Consider the following 20,831-nt stretch of genomic DNA (forward strand, 5'->3'; position numbering starts at 1 on the left):
AGTAAGATGCGCAGACAGTGCTGACTGACATGGGACAATGGGAAATTTTCCTCCGTGTGCTACACACACTTATACACTTATTTGTGTTTGTCTGGCTGGAGCCGGCTGGAGAATATAGATACCTTCAGATATATTTCTTCCCCTTTTTCTGAATCTTTTCCTCATGCTATGTCCCACCAGATGACAAAATGTCCCTTCACCACTGGGTGTTAACACCCTTCCTGTTTTCATCTACTTTAATTTCTGGTGCTGAGTCAGTAATCTCACCAGACCTATGCCTTCTGATCAACCCAGTGAACTAGATGTGCTGACCTAAGGACTTCACAGAGGCCTAAAGTCTAACATAAGCCCAGAAAGATAGAGGTGCTGAGGCAGTTGTATCACAGGGACCTCTGTCTTGAGTCAGCCCCGCTTGCCAGAGTTGCTGAATTACTGACCTCATTAAGATTAACCCCTTGATATTAGCCAGCAAGGTAGAGATGTTCAGTAAGAGACTGCACAGAAGCTGTTGCCTGGATATTATCCCAGCAAGGTGGATCTTAGATGTGGGATGCTGCAATCCTCAGAGTTCCTCCTAGACCGTGGGGAAGCTGGGCCTACTTGTTTAACCTCTTCAGAGTCAACATACCAGGAAAGCTTGGAGGTTACAGATCTTTGAAAATAATGGAGGTCCTGAGATACACCTTCTCCTCATCTGAACTCACTTCTTCTTGTGAGTCTCAGGTTTGTCAACTTTTCAGGCTGGGCAAAGTCCCTTCTGCCCACTTGTTTCTACAAGTCCTCCTTACACGTGGTGGTGGTCACCACCTGCACAGGACTGAATCCCAGCCTTAAACAGGGCTTCACTCTCTGTGTCCTCTGATCACCCTGAGAAGCACCAGATCCACCGGTCACATTTGCTCAGCCACTTGCCGACTGCTTTGTAGAAAAACCATTATTCCATAGGGATGGGCCAGTAGCTGAGAGTCCATCTAAATCCATGGTCCCAGACTATAGCCTTGATGCCTCTCAGTGATGGTGTTTTAGCAAGATGTCAAGCACCTTTCCTGGGCACGGCAGCTGTCTGAAATGCACCATAACAGGCTGCCCATGAGCAAAAATTTGAACTAATGCAGCTGTAGTGCGAATATTTCAACACTGGCACAAAAGAGCCTTCACAATTTGATATAGCCGTATCCCAAATTCTCAAACTCAACACCCAGAATTTCACATTAGTGTCCAGGGGAGAGCACCTAGATTCTGAAATTTTGAAAATCAGGCCTAATTTTAAGTGCCTAAATATGGACTTAAAAACCTAATATTACGCTCCAATTTTCAAAACTATTGGAAATTTTAAACTGCAGTGTTATTATACTGTGGTTGTGGTGAGTTCTGGTTCACTCTGCAACCCTAACTTCAAGTTAGCAAAGTTGGTTTGTTTTTGTCTTTGAATAATAAAAGAAAGCTTGTCTTTGAATAAAATGTAGCGTATAAGTTTAAAAATAAAGGAAGAATTCCATTTCCTAAATAGTATTCATTTTATTACTTCTATTAAATTAGTGCTTGTAGGCCCCAACCAATATTAAGTCCCCATTTTACCAGGTGCTGTATAAACACCGGAAGAGACGTTGTCTCCTTGCCCTAAAGCATTTACAATTTAAACAGACAAGACAAGCAAAGGATGGATGGTAAAACAGAGGCTCAGCATGAATAAGTGACTTGCCAAAGATCGCAAAATAGATCAGTGGTTGAGCTGGCACTAGACACAGGTCTACTGATTCCTACGTTATATCCTATCCAGTAGATTTCAAGCAATAGCTAGCTTTTCATTAACAATGAGTTTCTGGCTGCAGGAATAATTGAGTTCATAGGCCAGAATTTTAATAAATGACTGCTCAGAGCTAAAGGGCACATGTCCGCTTGTTAGATTTGCTGAACTGAACAAAATCCATCAGGGTTGATTATTCACCGCCTTACCCTTTGTGTACTATATCTATAAAAGAGCTATTCTGGTCGAAGGCCGGAGTACCATATATTTTACTGCTTCTGATGTTGACTTTCATCTTTGGCTTCTGTTTTGAAAGACAAAGGCACTTGATATGTTGGAATTAAACCACCCAGGCAATACATCCTGAGCACTACGTTAGATGTGCCTTCAGAAGTCGCCCATCCAAATTCTTACCTGGCCAGTCTCCGTTATGTTTATGAGAAACAGGTGAGGTCACAACCATTAGTGAAAGGGCTGTATTTATTTCCTTCTCATAGAATAATATATGAACAAAATCTTGCTAGCTCACCCAGTCCATCTCACTGCCATTTCAGGATGCTTCCATGCAACATATCTTCTGGTGCAGTCTCCTACCTAGATTTAAGTGTCCCCAGAAGATGAGGTTTCCCGGTATATTACACACCTTTATACTACACACATCTACTTCACACATACTACACATACCTTCTCTATCAAGAATTTTTCCCATTCAGTTCAAATTCTCCCTTTTTCAGAGACACTCCTGTACTCTTATACACCCATGGACTAAAAGAAAGAGTTCATCTCCCTCTTTGATATATTCCTCTGGCTTCTGTCAAATAGGTGTCAGCTGCTATTGTGTCCCTACTTAGCTGCCATTTAGCCCATCTGTACATACTGGGTGAAATTCTCCACAAGGTTACACAACTGAAAATCTGAAGAAATACCATAGATTTTGGGAATGTAAGTCCTGATTTAAACTGGTGTAACTGACAACATAATCTGGCCCACGCTATAAATTGGTTTTATAAATCAATCCCTCTACCCTGCTAATAACCTTTCTTGATTTTCTCTGAACTGTACCTAGTTTGTCAATATCTTTCTAACAATGAAGATCACAGAACTGAACCCAATATTTTTGGCACTGTCAATTAGAGCCATATAGAGGGGAAATATCACCTCCTTGTTACATGGAGTGATGATTTCCCTTTGCACCCTAAACTTGTACTGACAATTTCATAGCAGCCATATGGTATTACAAACTGACATACAGTGTGCTGTCAAATTTCACCCCGAAATCCCTTTCAGCATTGCTGCCTCCCATCTACACCCACTGAATATATATGTTTGAGAATATATTCCTCCAGGGAACAACAGGCATTTATTCAAGTTGATCGCTATTCCACTACACTCTGGCCATTTTTATAATTTCTGTCTGTCCCTCTGTATCATCTCTTGGCACTTGTTGGTGTTCTTGGCTCCAATATGCCAGCATTTGAATGGCTGCCTCATCTTGTCATCAGGTAAGCATGCCTGGAATTTTATTCTGCTTAACCAATTTTCTGTTGAATTTTAGTGCTTAGGAAAGATGCTGAACTTATAGCAGTGGAGACTGAAGTCTTCTCTTTATCCATGTAATAAGTACAACAGGGTGCATCAGTGTCCTTCCCCTCCCCTACCAATCAGCATTTCCCTGGCTACTGCATGGAAAGCCTAGGGGACAGGGCATTTCAGTTTCCCTGTTCACTCACTTATTGCAATTGTTACCATATCGGTTTAATGTATTATATATTAGGCATACTTCAGACACCTTTTTCTGAGAGCCACTATCCCACTAGTGACCTTGACAATCAAGGAGGGCTACCCCAAAACCCCAAGCCAGGATCTATGTCTGCATGGTGAATCCATTATTAATACAGAATGTAAAAGTCTGATATCGGGTGGTTTTCTATAACTAATGGAAAACATTCACTGGTGCTCTTGCCTGCCTGACTCATGCACAGAAGTCAATGGGTGGGTCTATTCATGTGATGAAGGCAACCAAGGTTTGACTCCAATGCTGTCCTGCTGTGGGAGAGTAGTCAGAAGCTGTGAAATAGCAAATATGCCATTACTAGACTGTAATTTTTATTGTATTATAATTACAGCAATAACAAAAGCAATAGTTAAGAATGACACACAAAGAACATGTGTATAGGGCCTGATTCTTCTCTCACTCATGCCAATTTTGTACTGGTGTAATTTCATTGACTTCAATGGAGCTGCTTACGACTGACACCCATATAAACAAGAGGAGAATCAAACGGATGTATTTTGGGATACTAAGAGCCAAATTCTTTGCAGGTATAAATGGGCACAATTCCTCTGACTCCAATTGAGTTTCACTTATTTACACCAGCAGGTATTTTGGTCATAAATCTGCAGGTAGATTTCCCAAATCCATTCTGACCCAGACTAAGACTCTACTTTCAGAAGGATGAAAAGCTTTAAGAAAATATTGTGCTCCCTTTATTTTAATAATTACTCTCTCTCTCTCCTTCCATTTGATCAATGCTTGTTATGGGTCTTCTTATGGAAAGATTTACATTGACATGGACTGGGGTTGAATCAGACTCTGTGTTTGGTAGAAATCGCTTTGTGAAGAAGAAACCTCATTGAAAATATTTTTTGAAAATATCTCCACATACCAAATATTATTAATATTTTAGAAAGACTGATGGAATTGGGTGAAATGTGGAAAGGGAGTATTGCGGGGAGGGAGGGGGGTGTTCTTCCAGGTGATATGTACTGGAGCAGTGATGTAGTATTTATCTGGATATGAGTCATTACAATATCATTGACTAAATGGATGCAGTCTAAGCATGCAGAAGGTTTTAAGTTTAAAGTGAGAATTAGCGGTCACTTTAAATAGAGCTGGAGTGTGATCATTTACAAACATTCTGAGAAGTTTGGATCACTTGATCTATTTTGCTCGTGTATGTAATACAAGTAATCTGATAGAATTGTGGAAAACTGTTGCTTCAACAATGTTGTTTTAGTCCTCAGGTTTTGCAGTACACCTCATACTTTATCTTTGCTCCCAACTTGGTTCTTGCTAGGCATTTTTCAAATGTTTTGTCCATTTCTTGGTTCTGATCTTCATTAAAAAGTTTCTTCCAGTCGTTAACATCGCCTACAAAGAAGCAACATTTATTTTCTTTAATTCATGTAGAAACCCCTTGAAAATGAGGAATTTATCATTTCTAGTTTTTCCTAAAAATCATTCACGCATTTTATCACATTTCACTAACTGCAGTGTTGCTGTTCCTATGTTTTTTAAACACTATTTACGGTTTAGGCCTGATTCAGTGTACTTCAGTGTAATTCTACTGACATCAGTGGAATGACACCTGTGTAAAACTGCTCTAACAGAGTGAAGAATAAGGCCCAAAGTGTTGAATCATCTGAAGATACAAAAGTATTTCAATTACAGTAAGCCATTGGGGCCTTTATTGACCTACATTCAGTAGAGCACATAAAAAGAAAAATGCACCTTATTTAAGGAAATCAAGTAACAAATAGGACTTTACACAGCACTGTTTTGTGAAGCGGCACTGAGGACATAAAAAGGAATTATCTGTCTGAATTCCCATTAACAGATGACTGTGAAACTGGTATTCACAACAGCAATCTCAGTGTCCTCCCAAGACAATGCACCGGAAGCTGCAATACTGTACAGGCCCATCCAGAACCCTGAGTACATATTCTTATTGCTAGCCAATGCCGGGATTCACGCCACTGCATCTTCACTGCCATTTTTAGCCATGCTAGCTTAAAGGGAGCGTGGGTATGCCTATCCGAGCTGCAATCACATTTCTGACTGCAGTTTCGACATACCCTATGGCAAAGTGGATTAGCTTTAAAACCAAGAAAAGGAAAATATCCACATCGGGTCCCCAGAACCATCCAAACTCTGCAGCTCACCCTATTTTCTTTCAACGATAGGGGAGGAAACTTATCGCTAAATTCCCATTCCCTCTGTCTCTCCTCACCCTAAACTCAAGAGGGCCACCTTTGGTAGGGGCAAAAGGAGTAGCTGGTAAGGAAGGCAAATGTCCAAAGACAGGATGTCCAGAGTTAGCTGAAGGATTTTTCTGACATTCTCCTTGAAAGAGAAATTTCTGGTGAATTATTAATTTATATGCAGCATGAGTGTTCTAATATCATTATCAAATGAAAATAAAATGCATTTGCTGTTAATAAATGTTAGCGTTATGTCTGCAAAAAGAAGTAGGAGATGATTTCCAAAGCTGCTGGGAGACAGGTTGTTACATCTTTGGAATTTTGAAATCTTTGAAGTTCACCTTTGCAGAAGAGAACATTGCCAAATGCACCATGGGTTTTCTGGGCATTCGCTTTCATAGCCTGGAAGCTGCTCTTTTCTGCAACTGCTTGAAGCTGTTCCTCAGTCAGGAGCAACCCAAAGAATTCAGCTATCTTTTTCACTCCCAAAGCCCTGTTCTGTAAAGAGGAAGATAACACATTGGATGTTATTCAGAGGAAATGTATTATTTTATTTTCATGGCATTTCCACTTACAATAGCTGGCTCCATATTTTCATGTAATGTGTTTAGATGGCTTCAGTGTAATGAAGCAGTGCAGAGAACTTATGGTGGCTGTCAGGGCGTGCAAGACTTTGTAACGCGAGGTCAGCTTAGTATGGCAAGAGCTAGGCCCTAAAAGTGGCAACAGGCTTATGAGCAAAAGTTAGGCTTCTCAAGAACCAGACTTGTAAGGAATAAGAGGAACTGTCTTCAGGTCTGAAAATATCCTTAAAATGAATATAGAACCCAGCTGACCATAGGGTCAGCAAAAAATTAGCAGCGTTAGCAGTAAAATCAGCAACTCTAGTAATAAACAACTAACGTCACTTTATTGCGGATTGGTCCCTAGCTAACTGCCAATAAAATAACAGGAAACAAGTGTTAAGGCCCAATCCCCAAGGGAATTGAAATGTAGCCAATAAGCTTATTGCTAGAATTGGGGAAGGGGGTATTTTAGGACCTCCAGGTGCGCCCTGTCCTGAGGCTCTCCGTGGATCCGTGGAGGTACTAGCGGATGCCCCGGGTGGGTCGGCTTCCTGGTTGCAACTCGCTTATAGGGTGGAGAATGGGCCTCCCCACCCTCGTGCTGGTAAGCGCCTGATTCCCAAATGTTAACAGCTTGCAATAGCTTAACATTTGTAACTCTTGTAACTTAAGTACTGCCTTAAATAAATTGCTAAATGGGCACTTCCTGTCCGCCTGTCTCTTCACCACTGAGATCTAAAAATAAGAACCCTCGGTCTCTGCGGAGCACAGTGGCCTTCTGTATAGAACTGAATTGCACCCAGGTGAGGAATGCTGATAGACTCAATCTCTAAATAGCAGCAGTCACAGTATAAATGAGTAGCTGTCTATCTATACACATGTATACAGTTGAATACCTACTCAGATGGGGATATGCATATTAGTTATTTGAAAATTAGGCTTTTAAAAGATTTTGGCTTATACTAGAGCTGATCAGAAAACAGGAAAAAAATCGGGAAAAAAATGGTTCCAATTTTTTCCCAATGAAATTTCAACAAAACAATGTTATCGGAAATCAAATAGCTGAACATTTTGGCTAGCTCTATTTCAGATGGTATAGCATTGGCACTTTGGAGTTCACTCAAAAGACAAACTGTAGAATTGTTACCCGTACACTTCATCAGAAACAAATGTTGCCTAGAGCATAAAGTGTTTCTTAAAAAGTGTTAACCTCACCTCTTTCAGTTCTTCATAGGTTATTGTCATAACATTTTTATCATCAACATGCTTGCTCCATTCACAAATATAGTCAAAATAGGAACCCCAAGGCACTGGAAGACACCAAAGAATCATAGAAATTAGTAATTATGAACATGAATAACGGCTGAAGATGGAGTATATTTCTTAAAACCTAGATTGATTGTTAATTCTTCAGACTAGGGTGACCAGGTAGCAAGTGTGAAAAATTGGGATGGCAGTGGGGAGGTAATAGGTGTCTATGTAAGAAAAAGCTCAGAATATTACGATTGTCCCTATAAAATCAGGACATCTGGTCAACTTATTTCAGATTGACCCACTGCCAGGTAGCATAATCTCTTGGCACTTTTGAAGAAGACTGTTAGAAATTCATGTTTACTTAGCACAGCAAAGACATAATAGGGTTTAGTCCAGTTCCATGTACCAGAATTTTAGCAGTTTTAGTTAGAAACCTCTCTGTTTCTTTTATTCCCCAAACACTTTTAATGGGAAATAATTTGTCATCCCTTACCTATAAAATAGGGGGAGAGATACAGGTAGGTTGGTTTGCCTCTGTTTTAAAGTTTTTGATTATTTACAGTGTTATTTTAAAAATGTATTTACTCTTTGCATTTTCCCAACAATAGAATGCCACTTTTTAATATCCTGATATGTTGAAGGCCAAACCAAAACGAGAGCCATGTCTGTGAACTTTGCAAACTGGAAGGAAAGGGTTCCTCTGCTGAAGGTGTGGCGGGGGTGCACTTTACATATTTCAATTCCCTCCCACTCTCTTACAAGGCAACACAAATAAATCCCCAGACACTCTTAGGGGGTATCTGCCTCAAAATCCTTACCTACCAGTGAAGGGAGAGGGGAGTTCTAGTTCACCCCATTCATAGAACTTTAGCCTTGAGCCCAAAAGCCAGCATCAGCAGTGTGGGCTTCTTTATAAACTCTAGATTGCTCCCATGAAACTGTTTTCTCCTTCTCCACAGTGATGTTTATAAAAATATGCATGTTCCCACCACAAGCCACTTTTTAAAGAACATTCCCTGAATTTTTAAAAAATACTTCCATTAACCTCTGTCATTCTGGTGATAAACTAAAATGAAAATAGTATAATGAATTGAGATTACAAATTCCATATTTTCAGATTTATTCTATACATGAAATAATTGGCAAAAGTAGAAAAAGGAACAGTACTTTTTCCAGTCATGAAAGTTGTGAAGAACTCATCCCAGGTCTCATAAGATGGAAGTGTAGATATGCCATTGCTAAAATGGTACAAAGATGTAGCTACGTCTTTGGGATTTCGATCAAGCACCAGTATCTAGAATATTAATATATGTTATATAGATATCTATTTCTGGCACTAGACATAACCAAAAACAGTATCAGAAAAATAATAATATTTAATTATAATATTGGTAATTTCTTGGCCATCATATATTAGCACAGAAATAACCATTTGATCTTATATGCAAAGGGTACAATTCTTTCATTATCTCTCACTAGACATCAAAGATTAATGGCTGAATTCTCAGAAATCTGTTTGTCCTGTTTTCCCCAAACTAATTATACACTATCTCCATGTGCTTTGTCTGAAACAAGACTCTGTGAATGTTCTTAAAATAAACCTGATTAAAAGTTACAGGGGCAAATTCAGGGGTCAGTTTGGAGAAAATAAATGGTTGTACTCAAGCTCCACCCACACTGAAGCAGCACCCACTAGTGACAAGAAAATGAGATGCCACCCACAGTAGACTGTGTAGCAATTCCTCTCTATCACTGTAGCATCCCTCTTCCACTGGGTGATCCTCATGGGACTGGATACACCACAGAACACACAAAGATCTGTGTGTATTATGCATGTGTTATCTATCAGTACCCTTTTGTACACGAGTGAAACATGGACCTTATACTTTCATCAGTAAAAAAGGCTCAACAGCTTTCACACGTATTGTCTTTGTCAAATTCCTGGAATCTCCTGGAGGGACAGAGTCACCAAAACTGAGGTGTGCAAGTGGGTCAGCATGCCCAGCATGCAAACACTCGTTAAACAGAGATGCCTCCACTGATTTAGGAATGTGTGCCGAATGAATAATGGGGGCATTCCAAAGGACATCCTCTACAGCTAATTGGCATCTGAGAAAAGATCTAAAGGATGCCCAAAATTGTGTTTCAAGAATGTGTGCAAGTGAGACCGGAAAGAAATGGGCATGGATATGGATAACTGGGAAGATCACACTCAGCACTGCAGCCTTTGGAAACATGAGCTCAATAAAGGTTTCCAAAGCTACAAGAGGAAGCAGTCCAGCTTAGCAGAGGAGAAAAGAGCTCGCAGAAGACAGAGTCCAAAGGGTTGAAAAACCACCTTTAAGTGTGAAAAATGCGGCCATGATTGTCTCTCTTGAGTGGTTCTCTTCAGCCACAGTCACGGATGCCATAAAACCAACAGAGCAAATTTTTTACTTCTTCAGAGCGCATATCCATGGTCCCTCGGATGCATACTATTTTTACTGCCCAGAATTTGTTGTGATGTGAAGTGAAGTAGCTATGCTAGACCAGGCCCTAAAAGTGGCCAGAATGAGCACTCTGAACTTATTATGCAGACTTTAAAAATGATAATGGAAATCTAAAGGGGCCTGAAAATTCTCCTGAAGGACGTAGGCCTTCAAGATATTTAAATGAATACTCATCTTGGCTTTATTTTTGAAGATCGACTCAGGCAGATTTTGTGGAAGGAGATGAGTGAATATAACTCTTCTAGAAGATAATTTCTCCATCCGCTTTAATTAAAAGAAAATGGAAAGCAAGCAATTTAATTATTGTAACATAAAATTTTCTGCAATCTTATGCCAAAAATATCCCATTTCTATTGTATCAACGGCTCTGGAAAGACTCCCAGTTTTCATATTTTTGGAGTTCTGTGGTTTTCCTGCGACCAGTGTCTCTAATCTATAGGCACCCCTGAGTGTAGTAGATTTGGGAAGAGAGCTGTCCAGAGCCAGTAGATAAAGTGAAATATGATTTTACACTTCACCCTGCATGATGGAACATGTCTAAAAGTAAGGAATAGAATGAGGGAAACGGGAGATGAGAGCTAAAGGAACCTGTTTGGGGTCAAAAAGAGGAGTTAGAAAGATGCAGGAATCCATTGGGACTAAGAGAGAGGGAGTTGGGAACCAGAAGAAGGAAAGAGGCTCTGGTTTGGTTGAAAGGGGGAGAGGAAGATGGGACATGGAGAAGAGAGGAATGCAAATAAAAGGGCCACCCCAGAAAGTTCAGATTAAGCATCCAAACTCTGAATCCTCTTGGCTGTATGTTCGGAATAGTGCCCATCGGTACCTGGCATCCTTGTTTACAGTCTCAGCAAAAGGCAAGGGATTGAATAGGCATTGGGGATGAAGCTACTCTGTCATCTCTTGATCTAGGTTCTCTATGTCAGCACTAAGGCATATTGGAAAGACAGTGCAGAGAGCCTCTCACTAGCTCTGCAGGGGCTGTCTCTCTTTTCTGGATCAGTTAACTTCATCTTTCACAAGCATTAAGTTCACTTCAGAAAAAAATTAAGTACATGAATGAAAATGTTAACAAATGGACAGACTAGAGATGGTGAGCAGCAGAGCAGTGATGGACTGAATCAGCCTCGTATTGGTGCAAGAGCTGTTTCATCAAGGATTAAGCACTCAGGCCCAGATCCATTAAGGGACTTAGTCATTGCTACACTCAGTATTGCATCACCTAATTTTTAGGTCCCTAGACAACCACAGGAACAACACTGTGATCCACAAAGCCAGAATTAGGCACCGGGGCTCCCTATCCAATGAATGGGGAGACACAGGTGCCTTGGACTGAGACCTGCAAAGCCGGCCTGCTGAGAGAGGAGCTGTGATGCTGGATGGAATATGAATGATCAGTTATGATATTATTGATATCAATATTGCAAAATTACAATAATTTGTAAGAGATATGCCATGTCAGATACTGCTGGAAAGGGTATAATTTGCTAAGTATGATAATATTGTTTATGTGCATGTAACATCTATGTACTGTAGGTTATGGATATGTATGATATACGTCCATGTCCAAACATGGACTCGCGCTGTCTTCCTGGGCTACCCCCAGGCAGATTAGTATCTGCAATGATGACTCACCGAGGGCCATTGTCTTCACAATGAGCCCAGGGAGAGAAGCCTGGTCTGCACCTATGAATCATCAGGACAATTGTGAAGACATGCCTGTGGTCAGGGGGGCTGCAAGGCCTTGCCCTGCCCATTGCTGTAGGCTTATCTTTGAACAAGCCACATGGCAGAGCAGAGACTATAAAATGCTTCACTAATTTAGCCCATATTGTCTTCATTTCTGCTTCCTACCTACTTCAGGGCCAACTCATCTGCAACTGAAGCTGTGAAACAAAGGTCTGAGACCCATCCAGGTACTGGATGTGCACCAGAGGGATAATACAAGCCTGCAAACTCCAGAGCTCTACTAAAAACCTAATAGATATGGACTTTCAAATCATTTTTGTGTATCTGATTGCTTTCATCATATAACACCTCTCACATTGTTTGTTTCTTTCCTTTTATAATAAACCTTTAGTATTAGTTACTAAAGAATTGGCTGGCAGCGGGGTATTTTGGGTAAATTCCAAACTTATATTGATCTGGCAATGTGGCTGAGCCTTTGGGGATCAGGAAAACCTTTTTGGTAAAGGGAATAGACTTTTAATAACTTATCCCTTCACTGGACCTAGTTGCTGACTGGGAGCCTGAGACTGAAATGCAATAAGAGGGTTGTGTAGCTTCTTGTTTTTCACCTTCTTGATAACCAGTGTGGGGGATCAGAAGCACTGTTGGTGACTGGTTGGTGAATTTACTGCAGTGTTACCCACCAGTTTGGGAGAATCCGCTCTCCTTTTTGCAGCCTGCCTCGACCTTTGCATTTTCAGGTGGGCTACCTAGACATGGACGGGTCACAGGAGCCACCTAAGCAAGCCAATGGGAGACACTGCCGAAAAGGTGTATGCTAAGCCTTGCCCCTCGCTCAGAGATAGTGCCCACTATCTAGGTGTGGGCTGCTGGGAGGTGTCTATCTCTGCTAGCGATCCACAAGCTGGGAAAAGATAGGCACTCTTCTGCCTAAGTCACATGTGGTGCTAGCAGACCAGTGCCAGCTCATGCCACAGTTCCTTGGCCTCAACTGAACACATCACAAATGCACAGCTGGAAACCAGTCTGACTCACCTGCGTTAGTATTGCTAAAATTGGTATTAGGTTTATAAAAAAGTGTTTAGACTTTATGACATGCTTGTAAGTTGCTGCATGCATTAGTCTTACTTATAACATCTGTATCCCATGTTATAAGGTCAAATTTAGGGGTTTGTTCAGTAACTGTAAAAGTGTTTGCTCTGAAACAGTAAAGCACCAGTCAGGAGAGAGACGTTACCAAGTGTGAAATATTAGTTAGCCACAGGAGGTGTTGGCTCCTGCACAAGAGAAGGCCCATAAACACCAGACAAACCACTGTGAAACATTAGAGGACAAAAGACTTTGTTGATTGCTCCCACCCACACCCATAAACAGATGTGCAGTGAACTTGTCCCATCAGCTTGAACTCTGGAGGAAGGGAATAAAATCCCTGATAAGAAAAAATGGAGTCTTTTTGCTGCTTGCACTTGGAAGGACAAGGATTACTAAACATAAGCAAAAGATCCCCAGTGCTTGGCCTGAGTTAGCCCTAAAGAACATACAGAGGTTTCTTATTACAGAAGCTTCTACCACCTTTTGGACCCTAAGTCTGTAATTCATTTGTGTGTGTGTGTGTGTGTTTACCTGCTTTAACCTCGTAAATAACTCTCTCATTTCTTTTACTTAGTTAATAAATCTTTAGATAGTTTGTTACAGGATTGGATACAAACATCTTTGATGTGAGATTTAACTGACCTGGGGTAAGTGACTGGTGCTTTGGGACTGGGAGTCATCTGAATATTATTTTTGTATCTGACGAAGTGGGTTGCAGCCCATGAAAGCTTACGCCTGCAGAAATTAAATGTGTTGGTCTTTAAAGTGCTACAGGACTCTTGTTGTTTTTGCTGAATATTGTTGTGATTTTTGGTGTAAGGGGCCATATTTCACAAAGGCAAGCTAGATAGACTGGAGTACCCATGGGGACTGTGCTGTGACTCCATGTTAAGGCTGTTACAGTGCTTGAAAAGTTCCCACTTGATACCTGGTTGCTGAAATCTAAGTATAGAATTCACAGCCAGCTTGGGTTTGTGCCCTGTGTCATAAAAATCTGCCCTGAGGTGGTACACACGCTCTTGAGACAGACATTCCAGAAAGCTTGATGGCATGCAGGGCTTGATCTGGTAGGTGTGCTCAGAGGCTGCCTAGGTGTACATAAAACAACTGGGTGCGGGGGCGGGAGGGAAACAGGGAGGAGTAGGAACAGGAACACCTCCCTTTTAATCATTAGTTCAGTGGTGAAGGTACTCACTGAGGATGTAATAGACACCCCCTCACACACACACCCCTCCGGTTCAACTCCCTGCTGTGCCTGATGGGGTGAATGGATTTGAAGAGGGATCTCCCACCATTCATGTGAGTGCTCTAATCACTGGACTGTAGAGTAACTCTCTATCACTCACCTCATTAATATTTAATTAGTCAATTATTTCATTAAGGTGGAACAAGTTCAGTAGGAGAGATTGAAGGAGGCCCACATCAGAATATCTCACAGTCCAGTTGTCAAGGCACTCACCCGAGAGTGGGGAGACCTTTGTTCTTCAGATTCTTTTCTCCTCATCAGGTAGAAGGAGGCAGCTGGACACATGCCCAGAGGCAGAAACATAGGGGAACATTTCCTGCAAAAACTTAGGTGACGTGTGAGTTTAGGCACCTACTGGGTTAGGTAGCAGTCAAGCATGAGTTTTTTGGATTGCTGTGGAGCCTAAAAATGGAACGGAGGCACCTAAGAATCTTTGTGGATCTGGGCCCAAGCACCTGCATTTCCATTCTATTCCATGGTTTTTGTATTTGACTTTGCTTGGAACTCCTCCTTACACCCTCTTTGGGCTAATATATTATTGAGTTTTTGTAAGTGTCTCATGTAATTGTTATTAAGTCGCACCCTCCTCATCTCTTTCTGGCTGCCCATTTAGCTGCATGTCCCTCTGAATTGGGCGGCACATACAGGATTTATTCTAGTCACAGCATTCACCATAGTTGTCCAGAGGCCTTTCTTAGCAATGGGGTATTTCACACACCACATTGTCAACAATTATATGTGAAACTGTAAGTCTTAGCAATTTCAGTAGGCAATCAGGACCAGATATTCAAAGATATTTAACTGCCTAACTCTCATTGAAATCAGTTAGGGGCCAAAATACCTTTAAGGACCTGGTCCTCAGTTCTCACCTGATATTTCTCAGGAACTCCAACTTCAAAGTAGGGAACTTCTAGTTCTTCATCATTCAGGTTATTTGTTTCATCTTCATTATTTTCTGCAGCTGTTGTTACCAAGTTAGTTAAGATCTGACCAACCCAAATGGTACCTTAAAAAATTGGAATGAAAAACAGAGTTGGATGAAAAACCTTTCAAAAAATTTCAATTTCTCATAGCTGAATGTATATATAGGAACTGGAAAGATTTGTATACAGTGTATTAACTAATGAATGAGAAAAATCAATGAAGTTCATTTAGCTAAATGAAAATCACTTGTAATAAAGGAAGACTTCCTTTTTTCTTGCTGTGATAAATGTGGGTGCTCAGTGGGAATGTGGATCTATACCCCAGAATATGGCCTCCACAAAGGATTTCTGAGGCATGGTCTACAGTAAAAAATCAGATCAGTTTAAATACATCTGTTAGGGGAGTGAAAAATCCATACCCTTGAGCAGTTTAGTTAAATCAACCTACATCCCCATGTAGACAGCGATAGGTCAACTGAAGAATTCTTCTGTTGACCGAGCTACTGCCTCTCAGGGATGTCGATTACCTAAGCCAATGGGAGAATCCACTCCCATTGGGGTATGTAATGTCTATACTGTATCATTTTGAGTATAGGCAAGCTTTCAGGTGGTATGTTGGAATGTCCAATGGGAACAGACAGTGTTAGTATACAATCACACCATCACAAGTCTGGTGATGGCAAAAGATTAAGGCTGAATGGGTGTAACTACATAACAACGGTCATACTGGGTCAGACCAGTGGTCCATCTAGCCCAGTATCCTGTCTTCCAATAGTGGCCAGAGCTAGGTGCTTCAGACAGGTAATCATCGAGTGATCCATCCCCTGTCGTCCACTCCAAGCTTCTGGCAAAGGGACAAGAGACAGTAATGACACTCAGAGCATGGGGGTGCATATCTGACCATCTGGCTAACAGCCATTGATGAACCTATTCTCCATGAAATTTTCTAGTTCTTTTTTGAAATCTATTATAGTTCTGACCTTCACAACATCCCCTGTCAATGAGTTCCACAAGTTGACTCTGCATTGTGTGAAGAAGTACTTGCTTATGTTTGTTTTAAACCTGCTGTCTATTAATTTCATTGGGTGACCCCTAGTTCTTGTGTCATGTGAAGGTGTAAATAACATTTCCTTATTCACTTTCTTCACACCAGTCAAGATTTTATAGACCTCGATCATAGCCCTTTAGTCATCTGTTTTCCAAGCTGAAAAGTCCCAGTCTTTTTAATCTCTGCTCATACAAAGAAGCTGTTCCATACCCCTAATGGTTTTTGATGCCCTTCTCTGTACTTTTTCCAATTCTAATATATCTTTTCTGAGAGGGGGTGACCAAATCTGCACACAGTATTCACAATGTTGTCATACCATAGATTTATATAGAGGCATTATGATATTTTCTGTCTTATTATCCATGCCTTTCCTAATGGTTCATAATGTTCTGTTAGCTTTTTCGACTGATGTGGCACATTGAGAAGATGTTTTCAAAGAAGTAATCACAATAACTCCAAGATCTCTTTTTTGAGTGGTAATATCTAATTTAGATCCCATCATTTTCTATGTATAGGTGGGATTATGTTTTCCAATGTGCATTGATTTGCATTGATCAACATTGAATTTCATATGCCATTTTGTAGCCCTTTCACCCAGTTTTGTGAGATCCTTTTGTAACTCTCTGCAGTCTCACAAAACTGGAAACTGCCAAATTACAGAGCGATGGGCATTCTCGTAAGATGGCCAAGAAGGGAAAAATCAGTCTGAGGGTTTGTCTAGACTTCAAGCGCTGCAGTGCTTAAGTGTGGACAAGACCTACACCGACAGAAGGGATTCTTCCAATGGCACAGGTAATCTATATCCCCAAGAGGCTGTAGCTAGGTAGATGGAAGTATTTTTCTATCATCCCAGCATTGTCCACATGGGAACATAGGTCAGTTTAACTATACTGCTCAAGGGTGTGGATTTTTCCTAATGCACACAAGAGCCCTGTAACAGAGACAATTCAGCAATATGTTAAATGGGCTGAGACACACTCATGGGGGAGGGATGGAGTAGGGGGAGAAGGGATTTGAGAAAATCTAGCTTCCCTGATAGCAGAAATCAATGTGAGGGACCACACTGTCTGGGTCTGACAGAAAAAGTGGGACCAGACTTGATAGCAAGAGCTCCAGGGCTTCCTAAAAGAGCATAATTCAGGTCTGTTCTTTTCCTATAACAGAAAAGAAGCCGATCTAACTTAGCTTCTAGTGACATGAAAAATAACATGAGGCTAAATATGCATATAAACTGTTTCTTGTTTTGAAATAATTTTTTCCATGCTTATTCCATTGCAAATAAACATGTCGATTTTAAGAAGGCTGTTGGTCACTGAATCACTGGTCACAGGCTCCCGAAGGGAAGAAATGCAGATGGTCAGTTGGACCTGCATGGTAATAAGTGGTTGGCATAGATGTGGTGTTAAACCCCGATCCCCATCAAGGGCAGGGAGATTGTGAAATTCAACCCCAGAGACAAGTAAGGGTATGAAGTCTAACTTCTGAACAACTGCACTCAGAGAGACCAGAGAAGGGATAGAGATGCACTCAGCCTCATCAATCTAACACTTACCATACATGAGGTTCAGATTAATAGAATTATTACATTAGATAACAGAGGAATATTAATCATAATCTGGAAGAAATATTCTGGTTCTTCTGTGAATTGTACCCTCTATCTGATCCTGTCCATACTTTGTCAAAACTCCTCTTAAGTTAAATCCATCCTTGATGTGACTCCAAGTCAGTGAAGTTACATCAGGATTGAATTTTCTCCATTAACTTCTAGTCTTGGCTACATTTGATACAGTAGAGGAAGTATATAGGAATTATTTAGACCATCAATATGTATTTTAATCAGGCTTGGAAAGCAACAGAATGGAGGATAGAGCCCCGTTTTATACCTATTTCAGTAGTCTTTGATTAGTTATAAGAGATGTTTTCCTCTTACTTTTTTTTCTGGTGAAAATCTGATGTTTCCTTTTCTAAAAGATCTGCGTGGGACTTAAAAAATCTAGCCAAGTCTGAAGCCTGTACTGTATGGTAACTTATTGTACTGGTAGGTAAAACTGTATACAGAACTCCAGTTTCTAAAACTATATCATAGAAAGTGATGGATAATATTTTGATGCATAAGTGTAAGAGAGTATAGAGTGAGTTCTCACCCTCAGCCTTGCATTGCCTGACAGTTGAGTGCTGGATTTCTCCATCTTTATTGTTGCATTAATGACAGTTCCCTCCAAAGCACAGGAGAATTCTGAAGAAATGCCAGTAGAGCAGATGTGGGATAATCTGCCTCCCATGTTGTCTCATTCTGATCTCTAATAAAGAATGACTTAAGACCAGAATCATCAAATTTAATATCATAATTATGATAAAACTTTTGGAAGGGATAACTAGATATTCTTGTCTTCCATGTAAAAGTCCTATCCCTTTTTGAATCTTCATAATCTCTTTGCTTCAGTGACTTCCTGCAGCAATAAATTCCAGTCTTTAAAGTTTCATGGAGAATAACGTTCAGTTTCATCACCCACCTAGGAGTGAGTGAAATCTATGGAGGGAAAAAATTAAAGGAATTCATGTAGAATTATTCACTGATATACTTTCCATGATTACACAATCCTAACATTTCAATTTTTTAAGAAGTATCAGAAGACTACAATTTTTTAAATAGGAAGATCTGAAAAAAGAACCAAAGGGTGTTCCGCAAATGCTAAATTTCATGCAAAAATACATATTTGTAAATTCTGTAAATATAAATATAACAGCATGTACAGTACTACAAAATAGTATATATGCTCCACAGGAGTGAATTATGCTTATTTTAAAAAACATTAGTTTGATTTTCCTGATCTGGGCATTTAAATTCTTAACCATAACATTGGCAATAGCAGTGGCATTTCTTCAACAAGGAATATGTCATTTTTCTTCTCTCGTTCGTATGAATAGTTTCCATTGACATATCATCCTAATTAAGGTTATTTAACATAAACTGAAGTAATCCATTCATTGTTTTAACTACAGCCTGATCCTTTATAATTATATTACATCTTATATTTCCATAGCAAACAAATTATATTCACCTGATTTAGGGTACACTGCTAGGATCACATCCTTACACCTAGCTTCAAAGGACTCAAGAGCTTTGAATGTTTCAGGACTGCATACAGTTGTGGGGTAGAGAATCCCCTTGTAAGAAAAAAGCAGATCTTCACGGTCCATCATGTCAGCAGCAGCCATTGCCTTATCCAGCAGATCAATGAATTTCTTCCTATGGTTTGCCATTGTCCTCTCTCTTGAAGTAAAACTTTAGGTAAAAAGAGACAGGCACAGACTACCTTTTAGAAGGCCCTTTAGAGATCAGGTGAAGAACACCTGACTCCTCCCTATTCATCTGTAGAGAGAGATATAGTCCCAGATAATGAGCCTCATCTAGCTCCGGTTGGAGTCATTTACAGTCCTTTCATTGACTGCAGTGGGAGTTGAGCAGGCCGAAAGAGGAAAACAAGGGAATTAAATTGCTTCTTAAATCAAAACTCTTATATAATTTCAAAATATCACGTGTAAAAGATTGCTGTAGAATCAGTACACAGTGCACGTGCCCATAATACATTAATGACATGACAAAAATCACACTTATACCATATTACTGTTTAAATGGTACATGCACAAAAGTAGGTTTCCCATGGTAAACCTGCCCTTTTACCTACGCTTTACAATGGAGTTTTTTCATTACAAAATCCCGTGGTTCTTTGAGTCCTGAATAGTTGAGAATGGAAAGGAGAGTGGTCTCTATGTAGGGCTCATGGCTGCAGAACTCCCCTGTTCTCGTGGGTCACCAAAGCCTCCATCTGGTGGCCTTCAGGCTGCAATGAGTAGCTCTTCCTTTCAGCCAAGCATTTTCTCAGGTTTGGAGTGAGACAAGGAGACTTTTGCTATCTGGTGGTTGGGTGCGGATGGTTGATTTTTCCCTGGATAATGGGTTTTTTTCTTTAATGAATACATAATGATTTATTAATGATTATTATGTTTGTATTAATATTGCACAATTAGTGTGTGTGGCAAGGTGCGAAATACTAGACCCACTGAACTCGACAGCAAAACTCCCATTGATTTCAATGGGGCAAAGATTTCACCTAAAATCTCTGCCCTGAGGAGCATGTATGTTCCCAGCCTTTCTCATACTGTATTCCCATGATCAGTAAATCCCATCCTCCTCATTCACTGAATCCTATTCCCACAATCCCAGTCACTTATTTGAAGACTTTGACTCCCTTCTTAAACTCTACACCTGTCTGCAGAGGAATTTGCCCAATTCTTCAAAGAGAGAACTGAGAACATACTATGGTCAGGGTGGGGTTCTGATGGTGGAACCACAGCCCATTTCATTTCAAACCCTACTCCAATGAAATTATTTGGGGTCTGTGAGGGAAATCTTAAAACATTTCCCTCCTGCAGCTATTTAATTGTTATAGATAGATTTTTATGATCAGGCACAACAGTAATAGTATATCATTCCAGAATGGAGATTAGTACTGGAAAGCCAGCTAGAAAAAGTGCTAAGAGATTGGGAGTGCTGGGAGATTGGGAGAGAGCATGTTACTTTATACAGATTATGTAAAATGTGCAGATTCACGAGTGCTTCTGAATGCATCAAATGCACAAGGGGAGATTGGCAAAGGAATACAATTTTGTTTAAGCTCCTAAGAAGGTGTTTACAAAAAATGGAGAATTAAAAAGATTAGAGCACTTGGTAGTATCCAGTGTAATGAAATCCATCATTCTTCCCAGCATATCACCTCCTAAAAGGACAACAATGC

General features: G+C 40.3%; 1 protein-coding gene across 1 annotated transcript; it reads right to left on the bottom strand.

Annotated features, from left to right (window-relative positions):
• Positions 1-3,961: 3,961 nt before the first annotated feature.
• LOC137145148 (sulfotransferase 6B1-like) lies at positions 3,962-19,296 on the bottom strand. The gene is made up of 7 exons (XM_067535782.1): positions 19,095-19,296; positions 14,931-15,067; positions 10,214-10,301; positions 8,716-8,844; positions 7,510-7,604; positions 6,070-6,226; positions 3,962-4,898 (listed from the first exon to the last, which is right to left on the bottom strand). The coding sequence occupies exons 1-7, from the start codon at positions 19,294-19,296 to the stop codon at positions 4,768-4,770; spliced, it is 939 nt and encodes a 312-aa protein (XP_067391883.1). The 3' UTR covers positions 3,962-4,767.
• Positions 19,297-20,831: the final 1,535 nt, after the last annotated feature.

The sequence above is a fragment of the Emydura macquarii genome, unplaced genomic scaffold, assembly GCF_026122565.2.
Source record: "Emydura macquarii macquarii isolate MOO-44397 ecotype Brisbane River unplaced genomic scaffold, CSIRO-AGI_Emac_v2 contig_3517, whole genome shotgun sequence".
NCBI lineage: Eukaryota > Metazoa > Chordata > Testudines > Chelidae > Emydura > Emydura macquarii.

Coding starts and splice junctions, on each gene's coding strand:
- LOC137145148 (XM_067535782.1), bottom strand. CDS start 19,296: ATGGCAAACCATAGGAAGAAATTCATTGATCTGCTGGATAAGGCAATG. Junction 10,302..14,930: donor GAGTTCCTGAGAAATATCAG/GTGAGAACTGAG, acceptor TTTTAATTAAAG/CGGATGGAGAAATTATCTTC. Junction 8,845..10,213: donor GATCTTCAAAAATAAAGCCA/AGATGAGTATTC, acceptor TATTAATATTCT/AGATACTGGTGCTTGATCGA.